The sequence below is a fragment of the Centrocercus urophasianus genome, unplaced genomic scaffold (genome assembly GCF_019232065.1).
Source record: "Centrocercus urophasianus isolate 14NV4802_14NV808 unplaced genomic scaffold, USGS_Curo_1.0 seq_10, whole genome shotgun sequence".
In the NCBI taxonomy this organism is placed as follows: domain Eukaryota; kingdom Metazoa; phylum Chordata; class Aves; order Galliformes; family Phasianidae; genus Centrocercus; species Centrocercus urophasianus.
Window position 1 is genome coordinate 52,377,810 of NW_024884142.1, and position 26,902 is coordinate 52,404,711.

The 26,902-nt window shown below is 40.9% G+C and overlaps 1 protein-coding gene across 4 annotated transcripts in view; it reads right to left on the reverse strand.

Annotated features, from left to right (window-relative positions):
* Positions 1-19,848: 19,848 nt before the first annotated feature.
* TULP4 (TUB like protein 4) overlaps positions 19,849-26,902 on the reverse strand; it is a 141,218-nt gene continuing 134,164 nt past the window's right edge. For all 4 annotated transcript variants that reach the window (XM_042817228.1, XM_042817247.1, XM_042817256.1 and 1 more), the window contains exon 15: positions 19,849-26,374. In XM_042817228.1, coding sequence (XP_042673162.1) covers positions 26,258-26,374 — 117 coding nt within the window. In that variant the 3' untranslated portion in view covers positions 19,849-26,257. The remainder of the gene's footprint in view (positions 26,375-26,902) is intronic.

A 26,902-nucleotide genomic window follows, 5' to 3' on the forward strand; every position in this document is an offset into this window, starting at 1 on the left:
CCACGGGAGCGAAGGGCGACGCCGCTAGGAGGGGGCGGCGGCGCCGCTACGGCGAGCGGCAGCGGACACGGGGCGGACACTGCGCACGAAGCGGCTGCGCTGCCGGGGGACCTCGGGTGCTGGGGATGGAACCTGGGAGTGAGCCGTTATCTCGCAGCCTCTAGAAGTAACTTCATTTTGCACAGGTGCTAAGATGAAGCTGGGTTTTATTCTGCCTTCCTGCTGAGTCTCCCGAGGCTGGGCAACTGCTGTCAGTGCAGCTGGTGGAGATAATGAGAATTGGTGAACCGGGGATGTTGCCAATTTGTATTTTGTGCTCAGTTTTCATGGCTGTAACATTCGGTTCTGAAAGTCCGTGCTGCAATTAGAATCATGGAATCATTACGGTTGGAAAGACCTCTAAGATCCCTAGTCCAACTGCCAACTCATCACCACCACAACCACTGACCACGTCCCTCAGTGCCACATCCACAAGGCTCTTGAACACCTCCAGGGACAGTGACTGCACCACCTCCCTGGGCATCCTGCACCAGTGTGTCTCACTGCTCTTCCTGACAAGAATTTTTTCCTAATATCCAACCTGACCCTCCCCTGGTGCAACTTGAGGCCATTCCCTCCCATCCCTATTGCTGCTACCTGCGAGAAGAAGCTGACCCCAGAGGTACACTTGCATACCCGGTGCCCAGGACAGGATGAGACTCAGAGCTACCTACTTGCTGTGACACGTGTCATGTATGTAGGGTCCAGCCACCTCAGTGTGACTCCAGAAATAATCACATCAATCAACCCAATGTATGATTAAAAAACATCTCCTCCATGCTTCCATTAAAAGCTTGCTTAGGCAGCTAAATGGTTTCACTACAGTCCGTTTTTAAAGGCACTTAACATCAATAATATACTCTCAATAATTTTACTTGATTAGCCTAAGGGCAATTGACATTGTTACTGGTGAGCTGCCAGCCCTGTCTGCCCCCGTGTGGCTGTGGTGAACCTAACAGAAGGCTCCTGGCAATGCGTCTAGCCAGCGACATCAGTACCCATCACCTCAGTCAGAGCTTACAGCATGGGGGATCACACCATAACCGCACAAAAAGGCTGTGCTGAGACATTCCAGGCCCAGCTGCGTCCTTCACACTAGAGCCATTCAGAGCAGCCTGTAGGTCATTCTCTTAATCTTGGAGTATCACTGCTAAACTCGACATCAGCACGGTGCTTCCCTGTATCAGCTGATAGGCTAGCAGGCTATGTTCATTAACCTGACATTGTTTTTTTCATGAATATCAAGTTGTTGCTTACAGGTAATCAATTTGAAGATAGACCTCAATTAAGCCACCCTCCTGCTCTCCTGTTTATCAGGAAGGCACTTTAATTGCTTGTTTTCCTATAAAAATGCTGAACTCTGCAATGTTAGCTGAGGACAGAGTTATGAAACTCTCACAGAAATTCATGTCAGCTAACTGCCAGGCTGTACCTTCCAGTAAGCTTGGCATACCTCATTGATGACATGTTCAAGAGAAAAATGCGCAGGTGTTTTAGTACAATTGGCAGTAAGCTCATTTTTTAAACCAGTATCTTATTTAAAATTGCTTAATGCAGGGAAGAGAGAGTCATTAGCTGCCAGCTCTCCACCAGCTCCTCCTGCCCTGCCATGGCCTAGCAGGCACAGTGGAAAAGGAAGGAAGTGACTGGTGGGAGTGGAGGCATCAGGTAACAAAGTGTTCACTGAAGTAGCCTGTTTGCAGCCATTTTTCAGGGCTAAAAGTTAGAACAGGCTCTGAAACCACTGTAATAAATCAAGGGCTGATAGGATAATGTATCACTTCTCCCTTCTGACTTCTCTAAGATTATCTACTGCACCAAGCATCTCCCAGCATGCCAATGACTTACGTAGTGCTGTAGCAGCACTACGTCCATCCAACCTTGTTCCAGGGTCACCAGTTAGGTTATTTAGTATCACATGCATTAGTCTGCAAACTTCTTTTGTTCAACCATACCACAAAGCGCCACACTGTCTTGAGGGAACTCTTAACCTAGACAGATGGCATTGACTGGCATACTGAGACATGGCTTACCCTGCTCTCCTCATCCTCTCTCAAGAGCTAGGTCATCCAGCGCCACTTGCTCATGGAGTTGTATATCAAAAGGCACAATTTGGATTACGGGTTATTGAACAGAACAAACTCACTAACGTGGATTCCCTTTCATTCATACAGAGTGAATTCTGCAGCTTTGAGGACTGAGGATGACATAGCTTGAGATGGCTGACGAGTATCTCACTTTTAGTTGTTACCTATTACCAAGGAAAAGGCCGATCACATATGGCTGTTGAACAACATGTTAAAAAAAAAAAAAAAAAAAAAAAAAAAAAAAAAAAAGCACAGTGCCTGAAAGGAAATTGTCACCAAAAAGATGTCACTAGACAGCCTCAGAGCTGAATCAGAAGTGACTCAGCCACCATGCAGTGAGAGCACATCTGCTTGGGATAAGAGCTTCACCAGCTGCCTCTGAGCTAGGTCATTCCCCTCACCAACTCCCCAGTCCCTGAAGATGAGCACATATCAACATAATGCATAAGCAGAGTCAAGAAGAGCTACTACCCTGCCAGCCACAAAGGGCACAAAGTTTGATATTCTTCCATCCTTCCATCACCTCTGCCCCAAAGCCTTTCAGTCCTGAGTGTTCCTGTTCCCTGTTGACACTCCTTGAGTGTCCCTACAGAACTCAGAAGTGAGATTGTAGCAGTCAATGTTTTATTTATTTATTTATCTTTCCTAGCAAAAATTGATTACTTGCAAACTCAAGCCCCTCTCCTACCCTAACACTTAATGGACTAGAGCTCTCAATTTCCATAACGGCAACGGAAACTATCAGTCAGTGCCAAATGGCTTCTCAAGAAGGAGGAGAGAGTTAAGACTGGCAGTGGTCAATAGCCACACATTTATGTACACAGTGCATGAGAGGAAAAAACTTGCTCTTATATGGTTTTATTGTCTTTTCACTTTGTTGGTCTGATACATTATTTGCTTTTAGTAATCCCACTATTTTAGACAATCTCTTTGTTTTGAAGCCACACCACAATTCTTTGGTCAAATTTCCAAAACGTCTTCTGTCTTCAGAGGGGTTAGGCTCCCCATTGCATCCTTGAGTTGATGCTCATTTGTAACCTGACCAAAAGTACTGAATAAAATAAAGAAAAAGGATGAAATTCTTAATTATCCTTCCTGCAAGTGAGAGTTGGCTGTAAGAAGAATGCGCTGTAGTATCTAAAACTAGTGAGCAGAGATCTTCCATCTTACCAAGAATCTAAAGGCAGATGGCACTGCTGCATCCATTGACCCATGCATTCATGCAATAGCAGGTATGCAGTAACAGTAGCAAGAAACTCATTTGGTTTAAGTCAGTGAGGTTAAGATCTTAGGAATGCAGAGAAATACTAGCATAGTATCTTTGTCATGAAAAGTTGTCTCCTTCCCAAGAGCACAAAATATCTCAATTTCACCATTTACCATCCTAAAAGTTCTCCAACGGATACCTTGTGGGGATATGCTCTCTGAAGGAAAGGCAATCTAATGCTAACTCTACAAGCCCATTTGATTCAGTGACGTTGTGTCTTCTCTGTTCAACACAAAAAGTCCCTCCGTATGTACTTGCAATCATATAACAGCGTTAAGAAGTATTTTCTTCAGAGAGCTTGGGTTTCTTCTGAAAAGAAAACTGAGCACACGCATATCCCAGGACCTCTCATCTCTTAATCTAATGATTGTTCCTCCCTTCTTTATTCATTCCAGCGTCAATACTCATTACTGCTCTCCAGAAGCACAGAGGTAGATCTTCATCACACTTCATTGCTTTCCATGGTACCACACATTGTGCCCAGGTGCAATGAGCCCTGCTCTGACAGCACAGACCGTGGCTGTTTTAAACTCCGCCAAGCTGCCAGGTGCTTTTTCCAACCTGTATGATGCTCTGTAATCCTTGCTATTGAGAACAAGAGGCTAGATTCACTATGATGTTCCACAGCCTTCAATGGGGAAAGCAGGCATAGCATACTGAAATCCAATGACCTAAGCAGGAGAACTGTCCAAAAACACTCAGAAGTAATAATACTCAGATTCATAGTAGAGCTCAAAGGAGAGCACCTCGCAAGGCGCCTAGCCTTTCTTTTTGCCTGAAGTGAACAGACACCACATCCATGTCTTTTTTGATATGCCCTTGTCTTGTAAAACATCACTGTTCCCATATCCTTTTTTACAAAAACATATGTAACTCTTCATTCACCAACCTGTATTTGTGAATATTATTGTCTGTGTAGTTCCTGGCATTTGTTCCTTCTAATTTTCATTAAACTTTTTAAAATCATTTCTCTGAGCCAAAAATTCATTTAATTTATAGCCATGTCCTCAAGCACATTTGGAGTCACAGAATCTTTAATGTTGGAAAAGACCACTAAGATCATCTAGTCCAACCATCAGACAATCCCAACCATGTCCACTAGCCATGTTCCTTAGTGCCACATCTACAGTTTCTCAAACATCCCCAGGGATGGTGGGTGCCTGCCTCTCTGGGCAGTCTGTTCTAATGCACTGCCGCTATTTCTGAGAATATTTTTTTCCTAATATCTGAATACCTGAACATCCCTTGGCACAACTTGAGGCTATTACCTTTCATTATTTTCCTAGCTTTGTGCAATACCCGAACATGCATACCCGCTAGCTATTATGGACACAGCAGACAGGCACAGAAGCAGTGTACAGTTCCATTCAGGACATCCATCATTCCTTCCAATCCAGCATCGTCAATAACTATCATACCCTAACCGATTTTATAGTTCTCCCAGCGCTGTTTCGTGGCCTTTTTATACCCAGCTACATGGCAGAGGATAGGCCTAGCGCAGGGCTGTGCAGAGGGATATCTGCACTAGGCACCTGTGCGATCTGGATGCTGGAGGCAGAAGGGGGGTGCTGGGTTGGCTGTGCAGCGTCTGGGGAGCTGCCAGCTATCAGTAGGGCCTTGTGCCTTAAACCGACCACAGATCCTTTCCCCCTTGGCCAGACCCTCGGATCGGCCAGTCGGGACACCTCGCGTTCCCCGCTGCCAGCCCCGCGGAGCCACCCCTGCGACACGGTCCCGTTCCGGGAGCTCCGCACCGCGCTTACCGATAATAGCGATCATCCTTGTAGGGGGTGAGGTCCTCCCTGATCTCCCGGTAGGTCTCCCGTACCCGCTTGCAGAAGCGCTTGAGCTCGCCGCACAGCGGGCTGCCGAAAGCGGCGAAATCCGCCTCCATGCCGCCTCAGGCGCAGCGCTCCGCCATACCGCTGCACGGCCCGCCCCGCGCTGCGCAGCTCCTCGGGGTGGGGCTTCCGCTCGGTGCTGCTTTTTCAGCACCACGGACAGCGGCAGCCGCGGCCCAGGGCCGAGGAGAGACCTCTGCTCTGGCTGAGCGTCCCTGCGAACAGATGGAGGCTCAATGCCTTATATACATATATATGCAAACCACTCTATTCTTAAAAACATTCTGCCTCTGTTTGCAATGAATGCCCTGATTATTCATAATCTCTTTTACCTTCCTGACCCTTTGGCAGCCTAATATGCGTAAAAGAAATTCTATGCTAAACCTTCTTTTCACAGTCGTAAGGCTGCAAAGGGCCCGACCTTAGGAATTGCGCTGTTTGGAGTTTAAGAATGGCTTCTACCGATGCCTTTTCATTTGGAATAGTGCTGTGTCACCTCCACCTATGTTAGACTTTAAACTTTCCTCAGTAAACACGACTCTATCAATTCCAACCTTAATATTTTCCATGAATTGAATTCACGTCAGCTGTGGTGTGCACACTAAGAACGAAAGCTTGCTGCTGCTACTGATACATTATTATTGTTTCCAGAGAGCATAGATATAAATCTCAAAATCTGCTTTACTGTCTTTCCCATGGAAGCATCTTCCCTACGTGAGTTCAGGAAGTCAGACTGAGCTGTTCTGCAGTCTTGCCCTCAGTCTACATTTTATCCCTTGTAGTTATCAGTCAACTTCCACATCTCACCAAGATGAGGTACATGAGATGTCATTTCAGGTGGTGCAATGGGACAACATGGCTCCCACCATAGGTGGGGTAAGGAGAGGAAGAATTGTCTTCAAATGAGAAATTTTCCTTCCCAGCTCTGGGTATTTCTAAGTCTGAAAAGACATAGGCAACAAGATAAAAGCCACACACACACACACACAGACACACACACACACAGACTTAGGCTGGAAGGCTACAAACAATAGAACGTGAACTGTTCTGGCAGAAGGCCCAAAGAGGAGCAAAGAGACTCGCCACTTTAGGGCAGAGCTTGATCATTAAAACAGACAATACTAAACAGTCACTACTATTAAAACCACCTGCCTGTCTTCTTTTGGCAAATTCTAATGAATTAAACCACTACTCCTCAGGAGCCAACTGATCACACTGCTGTCTTTATAGGTTATCATTGCTTCCTGCCTATTTCGTACATTCATGGATTACAGTAGGCTGGCACAGAAAAGCATCCAATTCTGCAGATTGCACAACTTCATTAAAAGCAAAGGGAGGTCAAAGACTCACAGTTTTGACAAGATGCAAGAGCAACCAGCACATTCCCTGCACTTTGACTCTGAGGACAACAACTTGTCATATGCATTTCAGGGCACTTTGAGAACACTTAAAACAGCAACTTCTGTGTCAGTCTTGTTTGAGTTCTGCTGCTTTTTACAGCACATAATAAGAGACAGGCAGCATCAAACTGCATCTGGGAACAAGCCAACCTAAAGCAATGTTGAGAATCCTATAAATCTCAGTTAGAAGCTAAATGTCTGGAACTTCATACATCCCCTGGGTGCTCCCAGCGAGGGGAAGAACAGCCCCAGGAGTCTATAACTACAATGTGATCAAGCTCAACATCTGCTCACTGCGTGCAGCATATAATCTCATGTGGATAAGGTTTATTTTGGAGGTGGAGCTTAACAGAAGTCTTCAACATAGTTTTTCTTTCTGATTCTCCCCTGTGTATAGTTAGCATTTTACACATTAGCCACACATATTAGATTCCGATAGTATCTAAACACAAAGCTTAGAAATCCAAGTAAATGCATCCAGATTATGACTTTAGGCTCTTTCAGAAGAAACAGTAGCTGGTGCTGAGAAGGTGAAGAAATGCATGCTGCCAATTGAGGTCTTTTTTTTTTTTTTTTTTTTCCAGCAAAAGAAGAAAAAGCACAACCAGGCACAGCTGTTCAGAAAATATTTTCCCCTTCAAAATTGCTCTGAGCTGGAGAGAGGCAGCTTCAGACTGCAACAACTGCTGTTTCCCTTCAGAGGGGAGCTAAGGACTGGCACATAAGACCGCACAGAAAAAAAAAAAAACAGATGTTCATGCTGACTTTCCCAAGGTAAGACAGTATGAACTGCTGTCATCAGGCTGCAAATACACGTCTGGATCTAGCTGCCTGCAGGAGCTGTCAGTGAGCATCCCTGAATAGGATGAGTAGAAACTGTGCTAAGCCCCACAGGACTTCAAGACCTTGGTCTATCCCACCATCTTCTTCACTACTGCCTTGATACGGGAAGAAGATAACCCCTGCCTGTTCCCAAACCACCTTGGTTTGACTGTTGCCTCCTGTCAGAAAACCAGCTGGTCACAGCTGATCAGTTCCATGCCTGTGGCTGTTGCCATACGGCCCTTACTGCTCCTGCAGAGGATCACGGGGGTGTGCTGGGTCACTCACAGTGATGCAAGGCTGCTCATTTATTTGAAGAGAGGCACAGAGGCATCAGCTGGGACAGCCCTTGACAGATCATCTTTAGCAAATAATCTCTTAGCTGACAGGGGCTTTGGAGCCATGGCTGGGCTTGTCATCACTGTAAGGAATGAAGCTTTCGGCAACTCGCTGCAGCTGGGAGTCCTGACCCCTCAGATCAGTCAGGCAAGAAACATTCATCTCTTCCTGTCTTCAGAGACAAATTTTTCTGCCTGCTTTGAAGAGATGGGAAGACAAGAAAATAAAACGAGATCTATAATTTCTTTTGATCAAAAGATAAGAAGATTCCCTTAAAAGGTAGTTTCAAGGCTCAGAAAGAGGAAAACTTAATTACCACTGATTCAACACTCCTTTGTATCTCTTAGTATGGCTGGGAAGGAAAAGCCCACTTGGAAAGCAAAGGGAAGACCTAAATGGACTAATTGGGAGCATGACAAGGATGCATAATCAATGAATATATATATATATATATATATATATATATATATATATGCTATAATTAAGAAATATACAGGAAAGTTAGTCTAAACAGGTTATCACACTAAAGAAGAAAGCTTACCCTTGTCCTGGGCTCACTGAGAAGACTCCAAGAGGAGCAATCTCCAAAAGAGATTCTTCCCCAGTGGCAGTCAGCTCTTAAATGGGGTTTAGGAGAGATGGAGCCAGGCTCCATCCCTTCCAGTAGCACAGGAGAATTGTCTTCACCTGTGCTCCCAGGGCTAACTCATTGCTCGCCTCAGGTGGTCAATCATAGGTTCAGGCCATGATTCAGCTGTTCTCATATACAAAGGTCCTAAAGTTACATTTTAACGTGGTGTTTTAGTGTGATTACTGGCTTTCAAGCATCAATCGCAGTTGGAATAAAAGTTTCTGATAGCACACAGCAGTTTAACTATCCCTACTCCTGTTAAAAATGGTAGTTGAAAGGGAAGATAAAAACTCAACAACTTGTGACTTCTAGGTAACAAACAGTGAAGTCTTAAGACTACCCACTTACTTTTAATTACTGTTTACCGTTTGTATTTTGGTTTCCTTAATCAGTGAAATAGATCATCATTTTTTACTTCCTAATTCTCACACAGCAGAATGTAGCAAGCATGCCTCATAAGCACTATCTTCAAACCATACTGCTTTATTTTCTAGAAAGTTGAAAAATGTTTGAGAAAATACATATAACGTTATATGCTGCCAGTTATAAAGTGTCACTATAAAGTGCCTATTTTAAGCAAAACATTTGATGCGTATGCTTTATGTTAAGATGCCTATTATCCTTTCTTTGAAAGTCAGGTCCCTTGTGAGATAAAATCTCATCTTTTAGGAATATACAATATTAATTGAATAACAATATGGCAATAATAAGGCTAAACGTGGGTGGCAGGCTGATATAAAGACAGGGACACCAACGTCAGGGTCAAAACAGTCTTAACACAAGGAAATCTAACTTAATTGTCAGTTGAGATCAGCATTTCAGTCCTCTCCCTGGGCAGTGGTCCCTTTGACAGGGCGTCACGGAGCACCTTCTCCTCCTCCTCCTGCCTTGGTGCTCCCTGATGTTTCTCACTCTCTTTGTCCCCCCTCCTCTCTCTGTCCACCATTTTCTGCCCTTTCTTAAGCACACTTTCGCTGTGGTGCCGCCATCTTGGTGGCGGGGCCCAGCCCTGCCCTCAGGTGGGGCCATCAGAGCAGCCTGGAACCAGCTGTGTCCAACCCACGGCAGTCCTGCCCCCACATCACAGAGGCCTTGCAGCCTTCTTGCTGCCAAAATCTTGCTACTTGAGCACTACACATTATTATTCTGATGACACTTTTACATTATTTATAACTGTTCTGTTTGTTTCTGAACTGTTTTACATATATCTCAAGGGAAGCAATTAAACAGCAAAATAATGAAAAGTGTCAAAAGTTTTGGAAAGCTTCTCCTTTCCCTCTTAGAAGCAGATTATTGCCTGCATGCACAGCCACATGTACATTAATGAAAACAACCTTTAGGTACTGCTACATCTAACCAGAAACATGCAGTAAAACAAAGGTTTTACTCTGTGCCTGTGCGCCTCCTCTCTTTAGCTAATTGCTTCTGAACCACAAAGCAAAACACAAGATTAAATACAGAACGTGACATGCAGCAACTTATTTTTACTCAGATAGAAAACGTAGGCAACTAGTTTTGCAGCCCACATTGCAGAATTACCAGCATTTTGGAATTAACCAGCCCAGCCTGCACAAACCAACAAATGTGTCTCTTTCTCATTCACATGGGACTGCAGCTAATTTGAAGGACTTGGGTGTAGTTCTAAGCTCCCAGATCTAAACGTGTGTAGCCAATTCAGGAGCCCACGCAAAACAGGGCCTCCTCATCCTCAGGCCCTTGCTCCTCGTTCTGGTGTAGGAAGGAAAGAAAACCTCTGTGTGCAGAGTGAAGAAACCAGTCATGTCCTCCTGCCAGGTCAGCATCTGGCTGATGAGGGCACTAAGAATGCAGCAAATGCCTCTGGAGCTAATTCTCCTTTTGTCATTGCATCTTTCACACAACTTACCTCTGCATGTAACCAAAATGCATTTAAACAGAACAGTGTTGACTGGAAAATCTCACAGGATGGAGAATTTTGTTCCCATGTCAATCATTTCCTTCACTGAACGCATTTTCTTTGTATTTGGTTTTAGCTTCCCTAGTCATTAGTGCCTGTTGTGCTTTTCTCTGCTAAATTGAAGTGCCTTTTGATACCACCATTTTAATTTTTTAAGATACTGAGAATTGTTCAATTATGCTCTTCTCTGAAATAAGCTAAACAGGCAAAACTCTTGCTGCAAGGCATTTTATTCAATTTTTGAACTTCACTATTTTTCAACATCCCCTCTTTTTCCGAGACTGTTTGAAAACCTAAGTACTAGAAGCACACACAATGCTCTGTCAGGTGATATCAATTCCCTACTTTCAATGCCCTATTTAAAAATCTAAGGATCGTGCTCTCTTTTTCTAAGAACATCTCTTGGATCTGCTAACATATCACATTGAGATACTTGTCTGCTCTGACCTGTAACTCATCAGACTAGCAGCTTTTTGAGCTAAATTACTGATCTGGATATATATATGTACATTCCTTGCTCCTAAACATCTAACTTCACATTTGCCTGTAATAAAATTGCATTTTGTCTGCAATGTCTTATGGTGTTCTCCTAGTTACCATTCTGGCATTTTTGTGTCATGTCCAGATTTTATAGGTCACAGTTCTGTATCTGCTTCTGAGTCCTTCTTATCATCAGATCTAGTACTCTGCAAAATCCTGTCAGAAATACTCTGTTCAGTGGCAATGCAATGCTGTAGGCTATGTAAGTTCATTCTTAATCCACTTAAAGCACATCTCATTCACACTAGTTATTGCTAATTTCTTCATTAAAATCCAAGGCAGTGCTTCACCAAAGGCCCTATCTGCAAATTGAGGTAATAACCTCAAATAATGGTGTCAAAGCACACAGCAGGGTAAGACCTCTTTTTTACCATAGTGACATATCACCTAAAATAAGTTTCTTATGGCTTATATCCTTATATTCCAGTTTAACTGACTCCTATATCATTCTTTTTATTAGTTTGCTTGCTCCTTGGGTCAGCATGTGCGGCCTGCTACATACCTACTTTTCCTCCAGTATTGTTAGCTAAGCATTCTCTCAGGTTCCTGGAATTTCTCACTTTGAATGTGTTAATAAAAATGAACATCCTTCTCTGGAATTGTCATCAGCCTACTTTATGCCACTCGTGACAACAAATCAGCCAATTTGAACCTTCTGAAAAAAAGAGTGAAAAGAGACAAACTGACATAGATCCATTCTGGGCATTACTGCAACTCAGTAACTACTACCTAATGAGGAAGTCTGGCATTCAGTTTAGTACAAGTGTAAATCCACCTATTTTAGTAGAAGAAGAAAGAAGACATTGCAAGTTCTCAAGTCTCGCAATATGTTCTCCAGTAGTACTATGTGATATCATCTTGCATTGCTAGGGGGAAAACATAGCTAGTAGATCCCACATTTTTTCCTTGAAGTTAGTTCATGTACTCTGTAGCTTGTCTCACAAGAGAGACTTCCTTGTAGAGCTAAAATTGCAAAACTGACTCTGAAGCTTGTATTCTCATAACACACTGCTTGGTGTCATGTAATTTTTGCTTCTTTGTGCACAAAAGGAATTTCCTGGGAAGTATTATTTGGGAGTTGCACAGTCAGTTTCAAGCTGTAGTAAGATTCCATTCAGTCATTGCTACCCACATGAAATGGCTGCGAATTGTTAATATTACAGCTTTTGGGATCAGTGACAAACTATGTCCACTTCCTGCTTACTGCATCTGTGCTTGGAGCAATTGGAAATGATGCAGCTTACTCTCATCTCTGCATTGGTCCCAGATCTGAAATGCTTTGATGATTCAAGCCGTCTCTCCTGGCTGACTGTGGGTGTACTCCCTGATTGCTCAGGGAATTACAATAAATATTCCTCCTGCTGCCTTGCTCAGATTCACTGCTTTGCAGTCTCAGGGGATTTCTGTTGCAGCAAGAATGTGTGTTTCACATTTATTTTTGTGATGTACCATTACACACTGCTGCAGTCTCTGGTTCCCTGACCTTCTCTATCTTTCCAACGGTGATGTTAGTCACTACTGCTGCAGTCTGAATGTTCATTCATCACCTTCTCCATAAGCAGGCTTCCCCCTGGGTGGATTCATACAGGTGGGATGAAATGGGATGAACTACCCTGTATTTCTGTGCCCACCACTGTACACCCTGAGAACCAGAGGTTTCCTCGTGGATCTGTCTGCCCATTTTACAATAGTGAAGAGAGATGATCTCTCCTCAGTTCTTACACGCTGCTACAAAAAGCCCCTGTCGCCCACCACACTACAAAAACAGTGCAGAATCATCTTCCTTTGAGACTTGGTGATACGCTGTATTACACAATACGAAACCAAAGTGTTGTGCTGGAGATGTTATTTTTTACGGCTTAACGAAAACATCAAGGGACATAAAGAATGGAGCAGATAAAAGGAAAGCCATTAGGATGCAACACTGAGGAGCTGAAATAATGGATTATTCAACTACTCTGAGTCAGGCACAGATAACAGTTGTTATAGGGCTTCTCAGTGTCCCTGTGCTAGAAAAATCGTTGTCAAAAACCACCTGGGTGGAAAATCCAGTTAATTTGGTGAGCTTGCTGTGTATAAAGCTCTTGTGAGTAGCACTGAGCCCAGACTTTATGAACCAAGGTCAGAAAATTCAGCTTCCAGTGTCGTTTGAAGTAGCAAAGTTTACTAATGCTTTTTGAAGACATGAATGTTGCAAGATTTTGTTCAGGTTCTACAGCCTTTGTCAGCCTGCAAGCATTGATAAAGCTTTTAAAAATGGTGCCCTCCCTGTTGGCAACAATTTTTTCCATTATAACATTTAAGCTTTAATACTTACCAGTCAAAAATTGATTCTTAATACAATAACAACAATCCACTGTTCAGAGGCACCATAAAAAGATGGCATGTTTCCCGTTACATGCTAATATAAAACATTCACAAGATTTTATTTCAAACAACATAATTCCCCTCCATATCTTACAAATTTTCAGTGAAATGATATTGTTGTCTCTTCATCTTTGATCTTCTACTAGGCATTGAGTTGCACCTCTTTGTTCAAGCAACAGCATAACTGATTTGGACATTTGTATTGACAGAGGGTACCCCTGACTTTAATAAATGTGAAAGACAGCTTTGATGGTATGGTCCAAAAATCCAGTATCCAGACTGAATTTACCAGTCACAGCTTACAAAACTGAGCAAAAAACTGTCTCCAAATCCCAATGTAAATGTACACAGTGCAAACTGACAATCTTTGCATGCTCAAAGACAGCTTCATTTGTTGTTGAGAAAGGCTCATAAGAAAAACATACTGACATCTAGTATTGCCCATAATGGGATTTTTTCACCTATGTTTTAAAGACATCTGTTGGAATACGAAGCTATATCTGCAAGAGTTTTCTATCTGCACCTGTAAAAGCACTGTAGCAGCACTACATCCTCCCACAACATGTAAGCTTGCTATTTCTCCACAAACATGAACCTCTGAGCACTGAATTTCATCTGTAAATATTGTCCAGCCTTGTGTTCCAACCACCTGATATTCTGGGTAAGACATAACATTTCTGAACTGACGACTGAGCTCAAGAATAGCTGTATCTTCAGTGGAGATTATGGATGATTTATATCCATCTGTTGAGGCATACACTACCTCCAAACAAGTCCATCAGCTTCTCATGAGAGAATTTAGGAAGTGGGAGTTTTTCACAGTGGTCACTGATTTTCTTAGGGGCTCAAGTATGACATGGAGAATTCATCACATAGATTTCCCCTCTTCTGCTAAGGATATGATTAAGTCTGAGCTGCTGATGAGATTAAAAACCTTTCTCCATTCCTACAGCTATGTTTTTGAAATGGATGCTTGCTTTGGATATTCCGTTGAATCTTTCTGCACCTTTTATTATCATCTTTCGGAAATATCAAATCTGACATAAATTTTGCAGCTTGTGTACAACCCAGTAGTGCTAATGACATGGTGATGTCAATGCCTGGTTAACCCTCTTCATTTGCTGGAATAAATTAATATATATTAATAGAAACAATGATGATCTCAGCAGGAGTCACACTTATAATCCATACAATGCAGCCAGCACAAAAGAGACTGCTTTGGCTGTCTACGTTGCAAAACAATATTTTTCCCATCAGATTTCACCAACATCCTTTCCTGAGCACTTTCAAACTCCATTCTTTCTGTTGGTACTTGAAAACATCCTACATTCCCTACTTGGACATCTACTCATAACGTTTCTATGAAGGCAAATCAAAGACATCCTCTTAAAAGTCATTATGTGCTCCCTCTCTCCTAACTTGATAAAATTTAATAGGTTATAGCATCCAAAATTGGCCAGCGAGTAGACTGACAGAATATGGCTCACTAGCACTGACTGCATTTATCCAGAACTCTAAAACTTTTCAAAACTTCAACACCCACTCAGTATTTTAAAATCATATGCACTTATGGGTCTTCATGGGTTATTTTGAAATTAATTAGTTAAATTGTGAATCTCCGTTGTTTCATATGATTACTACCTCATTCATATAATTACTTCCCTGCTTAACTATTTTGAGAGTAAATTTCATCGTCCATCCTGTTCTCTGATTGTCTTTAAATGATTATTTCTGAATTGCCTGCTACACTATGTCTTCCAAAAGAATTCCGAGATCCAATTTAAAGACAGCTGATGTCATCACTTGTCTCTGTAACTGTACTTAGAACATCTTAAACATCTGTTCTTTTGATTGTTTTTGACTTTGTCTCTTGCACTGAGCAAGCTACGCAAAGCAGATTAACGTAGCAACTTTGGGAATATTTTCAATATTGAATTCCATGTTTTGGTATTTCAGTCTTTCAAACTGTACTCCAGCATAGGACAGCTGCATTTCCTTTTTTTTATTCTTTCTTTATTAGGTTGTCTGTAACTTCACAGATGCAAGCAATCTTGCTATGAGGTTGTTTGTTGTTACTATCTTTGAAAAAATAAAAACATTTTCCTTATGGGTGTGAGTGGCTCTTAGTATGCAACATTTTCTATTTGAGAATATTTTAATTTTAGATAATCATTTTCTCAATTTTCTACCATTTTGATTCTCTATGTTTAGCGTTCACATGGTAACAATTTCTACAAATAAATCAAGCTTCCACAGCCACTATCTTTGTAGTGATGATGGTGAGGATGACCATCATTGTAGTATTTTGCACTGCTATATCTGAACACAAGTGACTGACACTTATGCATTGACTCATGAGCTTCTCATCGTCTCAAATACCTGGGTTTCTTTTCCCTCTGAAGTAAGGGACATTCTATCACACGTGCTGCTGATCCACCCCAGGCAGCTTCACTGACTTCCTTGAACTCTCTCTCACTGCTACTGTCATACTCACCCAACAGCTTCTTCATCATGAATACACCATATGCTTCTGATGACATTCAGTCTGTGGCATTTCACTCATGTTTTCCACAATCTTCAGAGATGGAATTGTTTGGGGAATTTGGCAGCTCTCAAAAGGATACTCTTTGATTGAATTTATGGCCTGAGGGGACAATTCATTGGCATTTGGAAGTTAGGCAGTTCATAACAGAACTTCCAGTGCTTCCAGTGTGGATTATATGTAACCCACATTTTCTGAAAGTTGTTCAGTCCTTTTTCACAGTCACTGATAAGCTCTGTTGATCAGACACAACTCAAATCTACAAAACTCATATATTTTATAAGCTACAGATAACATTATTGGTATAACGTAATTAAGAACAGTAGCAGCAATTTTATGGACAGAACTATATGGAGAAGTCACAAAATACTCTCCATGTCATACAAATGGAGCCGGTCAAAATGAATGCTTGACACCTCAGCTTACACTAGTTACTACAGCAGCTCAACAAGAAAAATCTTGAGGTATGTTCACAGATCTCAAGAAAGCCAAGATGCTTCCCTCATTAAAAAGAATCACAGTGATGCCACATATGAAGATGAGACACTGCATTTGGCTGTCTCCAGACGAGGCAAGTAGAGATGTCAGAGGTTTAAATCATTCTGAGTATCTTCCCTTTTGCAGTAACCAACTCATTCAGACCCTTTTCTAAAGCAAACATTCAGATCACGAAAAATAAAAAAGTCCTAGATGGCTTTGACAAGAAAAGGAAGAAATTAATCTCACCAAACCTGCACAACAAAGTTGCCCTCATTTTAGGAAAGAAGATGGTCACCACAGAATGCAAATTGAAAGGGGAAAAACAATGAAAAAGTATTTACTGCAGTTCAAATCTAACTTTTCTCCTTATCTGTGGGGAAGTGAGAAATTGAGGAAAGTGAGGAACCATTGGTAAAGCTAAAAATATCAGGAGATGCACAAACCAAAACATTCCCCCAGATCAATAGTTTTCGCTTTGATCAATCAAAAAAAAAAGGTATGAAATGTGTTCATTTTAAACAGAGCAGAAAATGAGAATAAGGTATACACGGCCATAATGGATGAGGAACCAGATGAAAGGGCTGAGATGAATTTCAATTGGCGTGAAGTGCTGCAATTTTTTTCCCCTGATCTTATGCAACACCCTCACAACTAGGTAATTGCTTAGCTTCTGCGTCTATCCTGTTAACACTGCATATTGAAAGCTGGGCTGCTGTTGAAAAAAAAATAGTAGTAAGTAAAGATTGCTATTTTATTATTCTTTGTGATTCTGGTAGTAATGCCAACAGAAAGTGGAAAATGCCAGACCAGAGAACACCAACAATAACCTGTCTCGATAAAAAAGCCCACAGCTAGTAGTTATTAAATCATATATACAAGCTTAACTCTGTGTATAGCTGCTGTATTCTCAGTTTCTCTTTAAAGAGCCACTGATTAAACAGTGTTCCCTCACATTTCCTTCTTACCTTTGAACAGGCAGCAAAATCAGAGGGCACGGGACTCACATAATTCTTATTTTTGTAAATACACTGCATTGATAAATAAAAAAGCCAGAGAAAGCATAGGATTTCCTTCTAGAAATAGATGACCACACAAATCTTCGTCACTGAACTATGACACACCCCAAATCAAAGTTAAGTCTGCCTCCTCTATACACTATGCTTGCTTTATGCTTGCTTTAGAAGTGCTGGAATAGGAATAGCTGCACTGGCTCAAAATTAGAATCCATTCAAGACTCATGCTTAGCTTCCTACAAAAGCCATTTGCAAATCCCCCAGGAAGAGAATGGACAGAGGAAATTCATGTGGTATTTAGTCCTAGTACTCTCCCAGTCTCTGGCTATTGCCAGAAACTTTCTGGCTCAACTGTAGTGTCCTCAGTCTCTCCTGAGTGGCAGAGGTCATTTCAGAGACAGTTACTGCACACGTGAATCTACACTTGCTTATTATCCCCCATGAGGATGACTCTGCATTTATCCATGCTGAGCTTCATCTGCTATTTTATTGCCAACTGTGATAAAGGCCTGAGATCCTTCATGACTGGTCACTGCCTTCACTATTGTAAGTAACTTCATATCATCAATAAACTCTATAGCTCAGTATTCAAACTCTTTTCAAGGCCACCCATGAATATGGTAAAGAGGTCAGGATCCATCAGAGACTCCTGCAACACTCCAAAGGTAACGAGGACCCATTATGAGAACTTGCTATGGGAACTGACATCAAGATTCTCTCATTTATGCTACAGTTAGGGTGTACATTATGCCAGGTATAATACTTTACTACTGCTTATTATTATGGTTTCTTCAGTCCCTGAATGTTTATGTTTGCTAAAAATGTGAAGGAACACTAGCCATCACAGCATTTTATTCTGTTATTAAAGACAATAGACAGAAGAGTTCCTTGTGGTAATGTTAAAGTTTCCAGTGTATCAAGGACAACATGAGAACTACCAGAAATGCCAAAGACAACCTCCTTAGAAAGGAAAGCAAGCAGAGGAGAAATGGCACAAGAACTGGCTGATGTTCAGGCAGATGGGAAAAGTATTACCATGACAATTTTGCCATCTGTCCTCCCATATGACTGACACAGTCCTACAGCCTGGTACATGGATTGGGTTCAGTGGAACTTAAAACAGTTACTGAAATCGGAAAGCACAGGGGCTTCTGGCTATTTATTATTCAGGTCACTCCAGAGGAGGCTTGTCAACTACTTTTAAAGTATTTAAGGTGCTCAACATGATGAAAATGCAACAAAAACAAGTCAGGAATTTTCTAGTCTGCAAAATTTTATTAAGCAACAGCTGGACAACTCTTACAACTCCAAATCATCAAGGAAAAATAGGGCAATGAGTCAATCTGCCAATCATGTAGACAGTAAAGAATTTGGACAAACCACATTTTTATAGGGAAACCAACAATGCTTTCTAGGCACCTCCTGCAAAATCTATTACACAAGATACATGAAAGGAGAGGCAGATCAAGATATGTTTTTAAGTACAAACAAAGTGGAAACCAGGTATACCATGGTACACTGAGCAGAAAAGGAAAAAAAAAAAAAAAGAGAAAACATAAGATTCCCCAAAATTTACTAAAAAAAAAAACAACCCCATGTAAAACATGTAAAAGCACACAAACTGTGTACCAATTTTCAAAAGCATTCAAAAGAAAAACACGCAGGGCTTGATAGCTTGAGAACATGTGCACCTGCATGATTGTATATGCTCCTTAAATTAAATAAAAAAAATAAAATCCAAAATCATGTTCGAAGTTATAGTACCAAAATAACACGTTTAATAAGCAAATGCAACTCCCTTACTTTTTCAGGAAACACTACAGTGCCTTTTCAATCAAATGCATCTCCATGCTGTTCCACAACACCATATACTTTATCTACAACAAACAACGAGATCTTGAACAGACAAACCCTTCCCCAAATGCACAACACAGAAAATGAAGAAACAAATGCTGAAGCAGTGAAGCGAAGGGAAACCAAAGGCAAATCATGTATAAAGCAAACAAAAGAAATGAAGGGAAAACTATGATAGTTTTGAGTAAATAGTTTGAAACAGAATAGGCAGGAATTATAAGCTGAGCTCTATCCTGATCAAATACTTGAAACTCAGGTGTCTGCACACTGGTATGTTTCTCTTTTATTATTACTTTAATCTTGATCCATATTACCAGAACCAACCATTTGGACAGTAAGAAAACCACTCCACAAGTAGATGACATTTGTCAGGATTGCTGAATCAGACAATATTTTGAAATTTGTAGTTATTTAAATGGGAGGGCAAGGATTCAAAATGATCTGGCACATTTGAACATCGTAGAATCACAGAATGGTTTGGGTTGGAAGGGGCCTTTCAGATCATCTAGATCCAACCCCTGCTGTAGGCAGGGAACCTCCCTCCAGACCAGGCTGCTCAAAGCCCCATCCAGCCTGGCCTTGAATACTTCCAGGGAGGGGGCATCCACCACCCCTCTAGGCAATCTGTTCCAGTGTCTCACAACCCTCACAGTAAATAATTTCTTCCTAATATCCAGTCTAAATCCACCTTCTTCCATTTTAAAGCCATTTCCCCTCATCCTGTTAATACATGCCCTTATAAGAAGTCCCTCCCCAGCTTTTGTGTAGGCCCTCTCCAGCCACTGGAAGGCATCATACCATTTAATTTCTTTGGATACTCTTTGGAACTCTTTGGATAAGTAAGTATCCAGATTTTCATTTATTTATTTGCAAATCTCACATAATCATGTTGTTTTGATCCTGCAGTAAGCTCCAGATCAGCAAACCTATGCGCTTGCACAGAGCTTCATAACAATCAGTTTGCCCTGAAGAACAAACTTCTCATTATAAATTCAATTGCAAAATCAAAAGTTGAATGGTGAAGTTTTTAATTTTTGTATCAAGAACTGCTTCACCGAATCCTTTTTCATTCTCTTATTCAGTTAATTGTTTTTTCTCTTAAAAATCTAATTTCCTACATGGAGCAACAATCCAACTGCCAAAAGAAATGTTCTCCTCATACATCTCCAGAGGTACCAAGCAATATGCAAAGCTGTATCTTTTAATCTAAAAACATCTCTGCGGGATTTTTTTTAAAAGAATTAAATAAATATGAAATAATCATTTGCACAGCCCACCTTTCACAAGCAGTAATGAATCTTATTCCTTCGGGAATGATGCATGTAAATTCCAACCTTGCAAAAAGGACCGTGGTCCCTACCTGCAGTATACTCCTGAGGGTAACAGAGCTCTATGCCAGTAGCTGCTGGTGGAGGATTGTGCTTGCTGTGAAAGTGAAGGGACTTCAAAATGAAAAAATTCCTCTACCAGAATTATTTCATTTTTGTCAGCAGTATATTATTTCCCCTCGTATACTGGGAAAAACATTACACCAACCTCTAAATCACATGAACAGCTTGCTCTCCTGTGTTGAAGTCCTAGAAATGAGAAAATAAGGCAAAATTCTCTAAGACTGCTTTGTGGCTGCCATTTTACTTCCAGAGTGCTTCAGGTGAGTTTACACAGAACTGTCAGTATAGCTGTTCGTTAATGCTGTACAGTTGTTTTAAATGGATATACAGATCAAGTCTGTCATTCTTACCTTACAATCATACAGAGATGGCAAAGTGCATTTTGGGTGCGATTCCCCTCTCTTAAGTACCTTAGTGTAACCTGGTGAGGTGAGAAGCGGGCCCTCTGTCAGCATGCCATGCAAATGGCTCATCTGCTGCTAATCCCCAGGTCAGATTTACTGGCGTTGCGTGGTTTGGGATCTGCAGAAATGTGTGATTTCCAAACTTGCTCTGGCAAACACATTCATAAAATCCAGTCAAAACTTACCCTGTCTTCTCTTTCACTCAAATCAGTTTTTGCACATGGATTTAAAGTGTCGCTGACAGGTAAAAGGGCACCAAGATAACATAGGGTAACACATATCTGGCTGCAAATGCACAGTAATTGTCTGAGGTAACAACCAGGCAAGCTCCCACATTTGTCTGGAATTTCTTAGACCAAAAAAAAAAAGACACGTGAGGGAAAGTCAGACTGTCCAGGCTCAAGGCTTTGTGCAGCTCCATAAAGAAAAACAGAACAAAACTAGATAAAGAAATGTACAACTATTTTTCTGTGGCTGTAACACGGAAGGTTTATCTGAGATGAACCTATGTGCAGATTGACTGTCATACAACCAAGATCAAGCAAGCCATGGCACCTCTTTCTGCTGCCTCTGGAACTCAGTGAATAACTATTACGACGAAAATTCTTTCTGTAACTCTTTCATCTCTCTCTCCCATACGTGCATTGCAGAAATGCAATATTCCCACTGCTTCAAGACAACATCAATCACTCTGTGCATGGTGCATATCATACAAGACTTTAAGTGCCAATTTACAGACTCTGTTAGGAGCTTTATTTCGAGGCTATCAGCTGTATTTTCTAAATGAATCAGGATCTCTATTACACCTCTTTGCACCTTTAGAGGAGCAGATTCCACACAACCACCAACTGACATTGGGGCTTTCTCTGCTTAAAGCTGCTGCAGGCAAACTCTCTGGCAGCTGCATGCTGCTCTTGGAGCTAAACTGGAAAGAAGAGAGAAGGAACACTGTCTCCAGTGTGTCTCAGTGGAGGAGCACCTTGAAGAAGAGAAGGTGCCACTGGCAGAGGTCAGGGCTCAGCTCAATCAGCTCCATGCAGTGCTAACTCAAGAATCAGCAGCACTATGGCTGCGCTGGAACCAGCTGAGCTCTGCTGAAGGAGTGCATTAGCCTGAGTAGAGAGAAACACATTTACTGCTGTACTCTTTCTCGTGCCTCATCTAGCTCATACTAAGCTAGTTTGCTAGTGCACTGAAGTATGCCACCGTTAAATCCTACCAGGCTATGCAATGAACTTACAAACTGAGCCTACATCGTTACACTCTCTTTTATCACGCAAGCCAGCCTATCTTATAACTAGAGAAAAAGCACTGCACTAAACAAGAGGGAAAGCTTTGTATTTTTTAAAAGCATTCCCAATTGAAATATGTACTTCAAAACAAAGGAGGGAAACTGTGGAGGACAGATTTCTGCAGGTCCCAAAGAAGTCATCTACATTCTTTGTAGTCTACACAGACCTTCAAAGCAAACTCGCTGCTTTTAGATACGCCAAAATATTTCTGCCTGCCTGAATGATGAAATTTTACATACTAGTCCACAAAACCAAGTCTTCCTATATGCATTTTGAACTTCTTGCAGCAAAACATACAATTACTTACAAATATGCTCTTTAAATATAAATAATAAAGTGTGTATAGCTCACTGATATATAGAAATAAAATAATCCCTTAATCACTTATTATATTACACAAGATAAATAGTTTGCCTTTTGGATGTTAACAAGAAATCTGCATTAAATTATCTTTAAAAACCACTCAGAACTTCCTAAAAAAAAAAAAAAGAGAAAAAAAAAATAGGCAGCAGAATAAAACAAACAACCATGAAAAAGCCCATAAGACCCCCAGACTGTCAGAACTATTGCACAATTGAAAAAGAAAAAAAAAAAAAAAAAAAAGGCTTTGGAAAAACATTTTCTGGAAATCCCTGTGTGTGTATAAAAGAAGAATATTTTTGAATACCTTGCTACATTCTCCCTAGAAGAACTTCGTTATCTACAGAAAACTTGGATCTTTCAAATTAAGTATAAAGTGTAAAATCTGTTTTTTGGCTGAATGCAACAGCAATCTTCAGGATTTCAGTGAATGTACTGGGGGGAGCTTTTAAATCTGTGTCATATATCATATCTCTCAATGAAAAACAGAAGAACTGCTGCTTTTACTTGTCCTTCATACAATTCATGATCCAGTTCCACTCTCAGAATTTACACCACTTCCACTTCTTTCATTACAATTCAACTTATTTGAGAGTAGTTTCTATCTCTAATTCTCCAAACCATTACAACCCTCAATTTTAATTCCCTTTAGGGACTCTATCAAAGTATTTTCAAAAAGACAGAAAAGTATCTTATCTTATAACATCTGACAAATAAACAGGAAGGCTGGAAATTGTGTATACTTTCCTGATTTATGATAGCTGTTCCTTGTGCTTTGTTTGGGCAGAAGCCACCAGAACGATGCAATCACAGGCTTGGCCAACAGAACCAAGTTAGTAAGCTGTTACCTGCTATATGTGTTTGTGATTTGTGGTTATACATTGGCAGAAAGCTACTAATAATTGGAAAAAATTGCTTATGAATCAAGTGAAGAGGAATACTGTTCCATGGAGGATTAATGAAACTGCACACAGAAGTCCTAATTAGACCAGATTTTGTTCAGAAAAAAAACACTGATGTTCTTTGCACATGGTAACAATTTTGGCTTAAAACTGCAGGCAACGTTCCTTTCAGCTGAAGATTTCTAATGTGAATGAGTCGCCATTCTCCCAGACAGTGAGCATGTCATGATACATTTCTTGTCTATGCTGTTCAGCATATGCCCATTACATTCTAATTTGGGTATGACTGGTAAGCACAGACTTTTGGGTAGGAAAGGACACTAATCTGCCAACTTTCCTCCTCACATATTGATAGCAGCAGACCTGAGAATTCAACTGACTGTCTGCACAGGGTGTAACTCAATGCAGACAAATGGCTCAATCGTGCTTCCTTTATAAAAATCAATGGGAAAAATTTCCAGATTTTAAAGGGAACAGACCAAATTATTTCAGTTCCTCCATCCCACACACATTACAGATACAGGCACATAAGCTGCCGAATATGTAATGCACATGAGAAAAAATACAAATAAGCCAGATAACATAGAGAAATTCAATAATAAAATAAAATTAAAAAATAAAATTAACTGAAGCAAATGAAGTCTGTTAAATGCCAAGGGGAATGTTGTGCCTGACATGTAAGCAGAAGCTCCTGAACTCTGGGATCATACAGGCATGGTGCCATCTACTGCCCTTCCTTCCTTCTTACCTCTAACTGTCCTCTCCAAGGAAACCACTTTGCAAAGGGTTCTTCCTGGACTCACCCTGTGGGACTTTACCTGTGGATGATCTGCCTCGTAGTCTCTCTTAGCAGCTCTCAAACTCCTCTCTGACTGATATTTATTATTCCCTCTGTGCTGTATTGCTTTATAAGTGTCAGCAGAGCAGAAGTTTCTTGTTCACTGCATTCTGGTAAGCTCTGCTACAGCATGGTCCTCTCTTACATGGTATGCTCCTCTAGAATGAATTAAATACAACACAGAACTGCCTTACCACCAGAATTTTCAAAAAGAGAGATAAAATCACAACTGTTTATCTTATGTTATACAGCTTTTCAAGTAAGAAGTTAAACTGGATAAAAGACAAAGCAGTATTAACATCTCAACTAACTTATCTTCCTCAGTGTGCCTTTCACATCAAAAGAATAATTTTTTGAAGGAAATCTGCAGTCATGTTTAGTAATCTAATGTCCAAACAATTACAGGAATAATTACAGTTTTTGTGTATCACGGTGGAAACTGTTTCCATACCAGAACGTATTCTATAGCAAAATGCAGGCAAGGAGGAAAGAGAGAAAGTGAAGAAATACATACACAAAAATGGACAACACAGAAAACCTTCTGTGCAAGCAACCCTTCTAAATGGTCAGCAAGGCTGCATGTCCACCAGAAACTAAACTTTAGCCAGAACAAGCTGCCCTCCTGTCAATAAGCCATTCTCTGTAACACTCCATTTAAACTTTGCCTTGCCACTCTTTCTTACCTGTAGCATTATATTCACAAACTACAGTCACAAGAACTACTCAAGTAGTAATGGTGATAAAAGGAGTAATTCTGTCCAATTTTTCCTTCCACTTTTAGTTTATTTGTCCTCCAGCCAGCCATGATGTTGTTTCCTGTAACAAAATTGCTTTCCTGATGAAATTGCTTCCTGTAATGACTTGCTATACTTCTGTCTCCTTCCTAATTTTAGCACAGATACAATGTTGTGGAACTTGATTCCTATTGATTACTAAGAAGATGAATACATTGGGCCTTCTCATTCACTTGAATGACTCTGTTTATAAAGTGTAAACACATTTAAATGAGGAGTGTGTATAGGCATGGCCTTGAAGGTACATCTGGTCACACTGTACCTCTTCCAGCTGCAGGCCAAACTGAAGAATACTGCTGATCAGTATGAGCAAAGAAGGAACGCTCTTAATTATTTTCTTCCCTCTTTTCTGTCACCCAACGGAAGATGTTTATCCCCAGTAACAGCACACAAAACAAGCAGACATCAACTTATTTGATACATTGAGTTTTAAAACCACATTGGTAACAGTTTTGTTTCTTTTCTGAGTAACACATCGTTATGTATAAATTAAATATTGACCTACAGAAGCCTCCCTGGAACTTGTGGTACTCAGTTATTATCAGAGATCAGAGAAGAAACACGCGTCTTCAAGTATTATAGCTTCTTTTTTTCTTTTTTCTTTTCTTTTTTTTTTTTTGCTGCTATCATTGATGTAGTAGTAGTAGTACAAACTGGACCGGAAAAAAAGTTATGTTCCCTGTTTTAAAAAGAACAGCATGATATAAGGCAGTCTATCAAAAAGAGCAGTCTTTTTTAATCCCTCTATGAGCTTACATCAGCTATTGTAGCAAACACAGCAGACCCATCACAACAAGCCAAAAGCCACACTTCTCCACAGAACACTGAATGGCTCTCAACCTTTTGCTCTTTCTGAAACCCAGCACAATGCTTTAAAAAAAAGAAAACACCTGAAAACAAACAAACAAACAAAAGAGAAGAAAGCCCCCCACCCTCCACCCCATGACTGATTAGAGTTAATGCCCTTCAGTTGGGCACTAAGAGACTTTTCCAGTTTTACGGCCTTCTTCGCTTCCAGGCACCTCAGTGCACCTAACGTAGGCTGCCCCGACATTTTCCAGTTTGGACTCTATGAGAAGGTTTTGACAACATTTTCCTCTCTCCAGGTTTCTGCTTGTTCATTTGAGGCGTTGAGTCACATTAGCCAGAGCAACAGCAAAGGCTTGCACTGCAGAAAATGGATACTGAAAGTCCAAAATGTAAGCATTGCCATCAATCCTTCCAAACTGCATCACCTGGGAAGCAGGGTAAGAGTGGGGAAGGAAAAAGAGAACAAGGCCAAAAACAGTGAGTCATAGAAAAGAAAACAGAGAAGAACAAGAGTTAAATATTTTTGCCCCTTCATAAGTACACTTCTGTTAATCGTTCTGAATTAATATGGGGTAGTCACAGCACGGAGTGGGAGGACAACGAAGAGTAAGTGCACTGTAATAATGGACCACATAGAGTACTTGACTAATATTTCACTCTGTAAATTGAGCATTAAAACATACATAAACACTATAAAGCGTTGGCGTAAGAACAATGTTTCCAATGACCTCAAAGATGTGGGTCATACCAGCATCCTTCTTTATGCAGGAAAATGTTCTCTCCATTGGAGAGATTCCATCATTGCACCATCAGGAAAACAGATTTCATTTTCAAAGGAAGGAGCTTTCAGAGAAAGGGAAGAACCAATCTTCTGTCTACAGCACCTCACATTTAGCATGCTGTATTTCTTTAGCAGTTCTATTTTCCTTTGTATAAACTTTCCTAGAAAACAA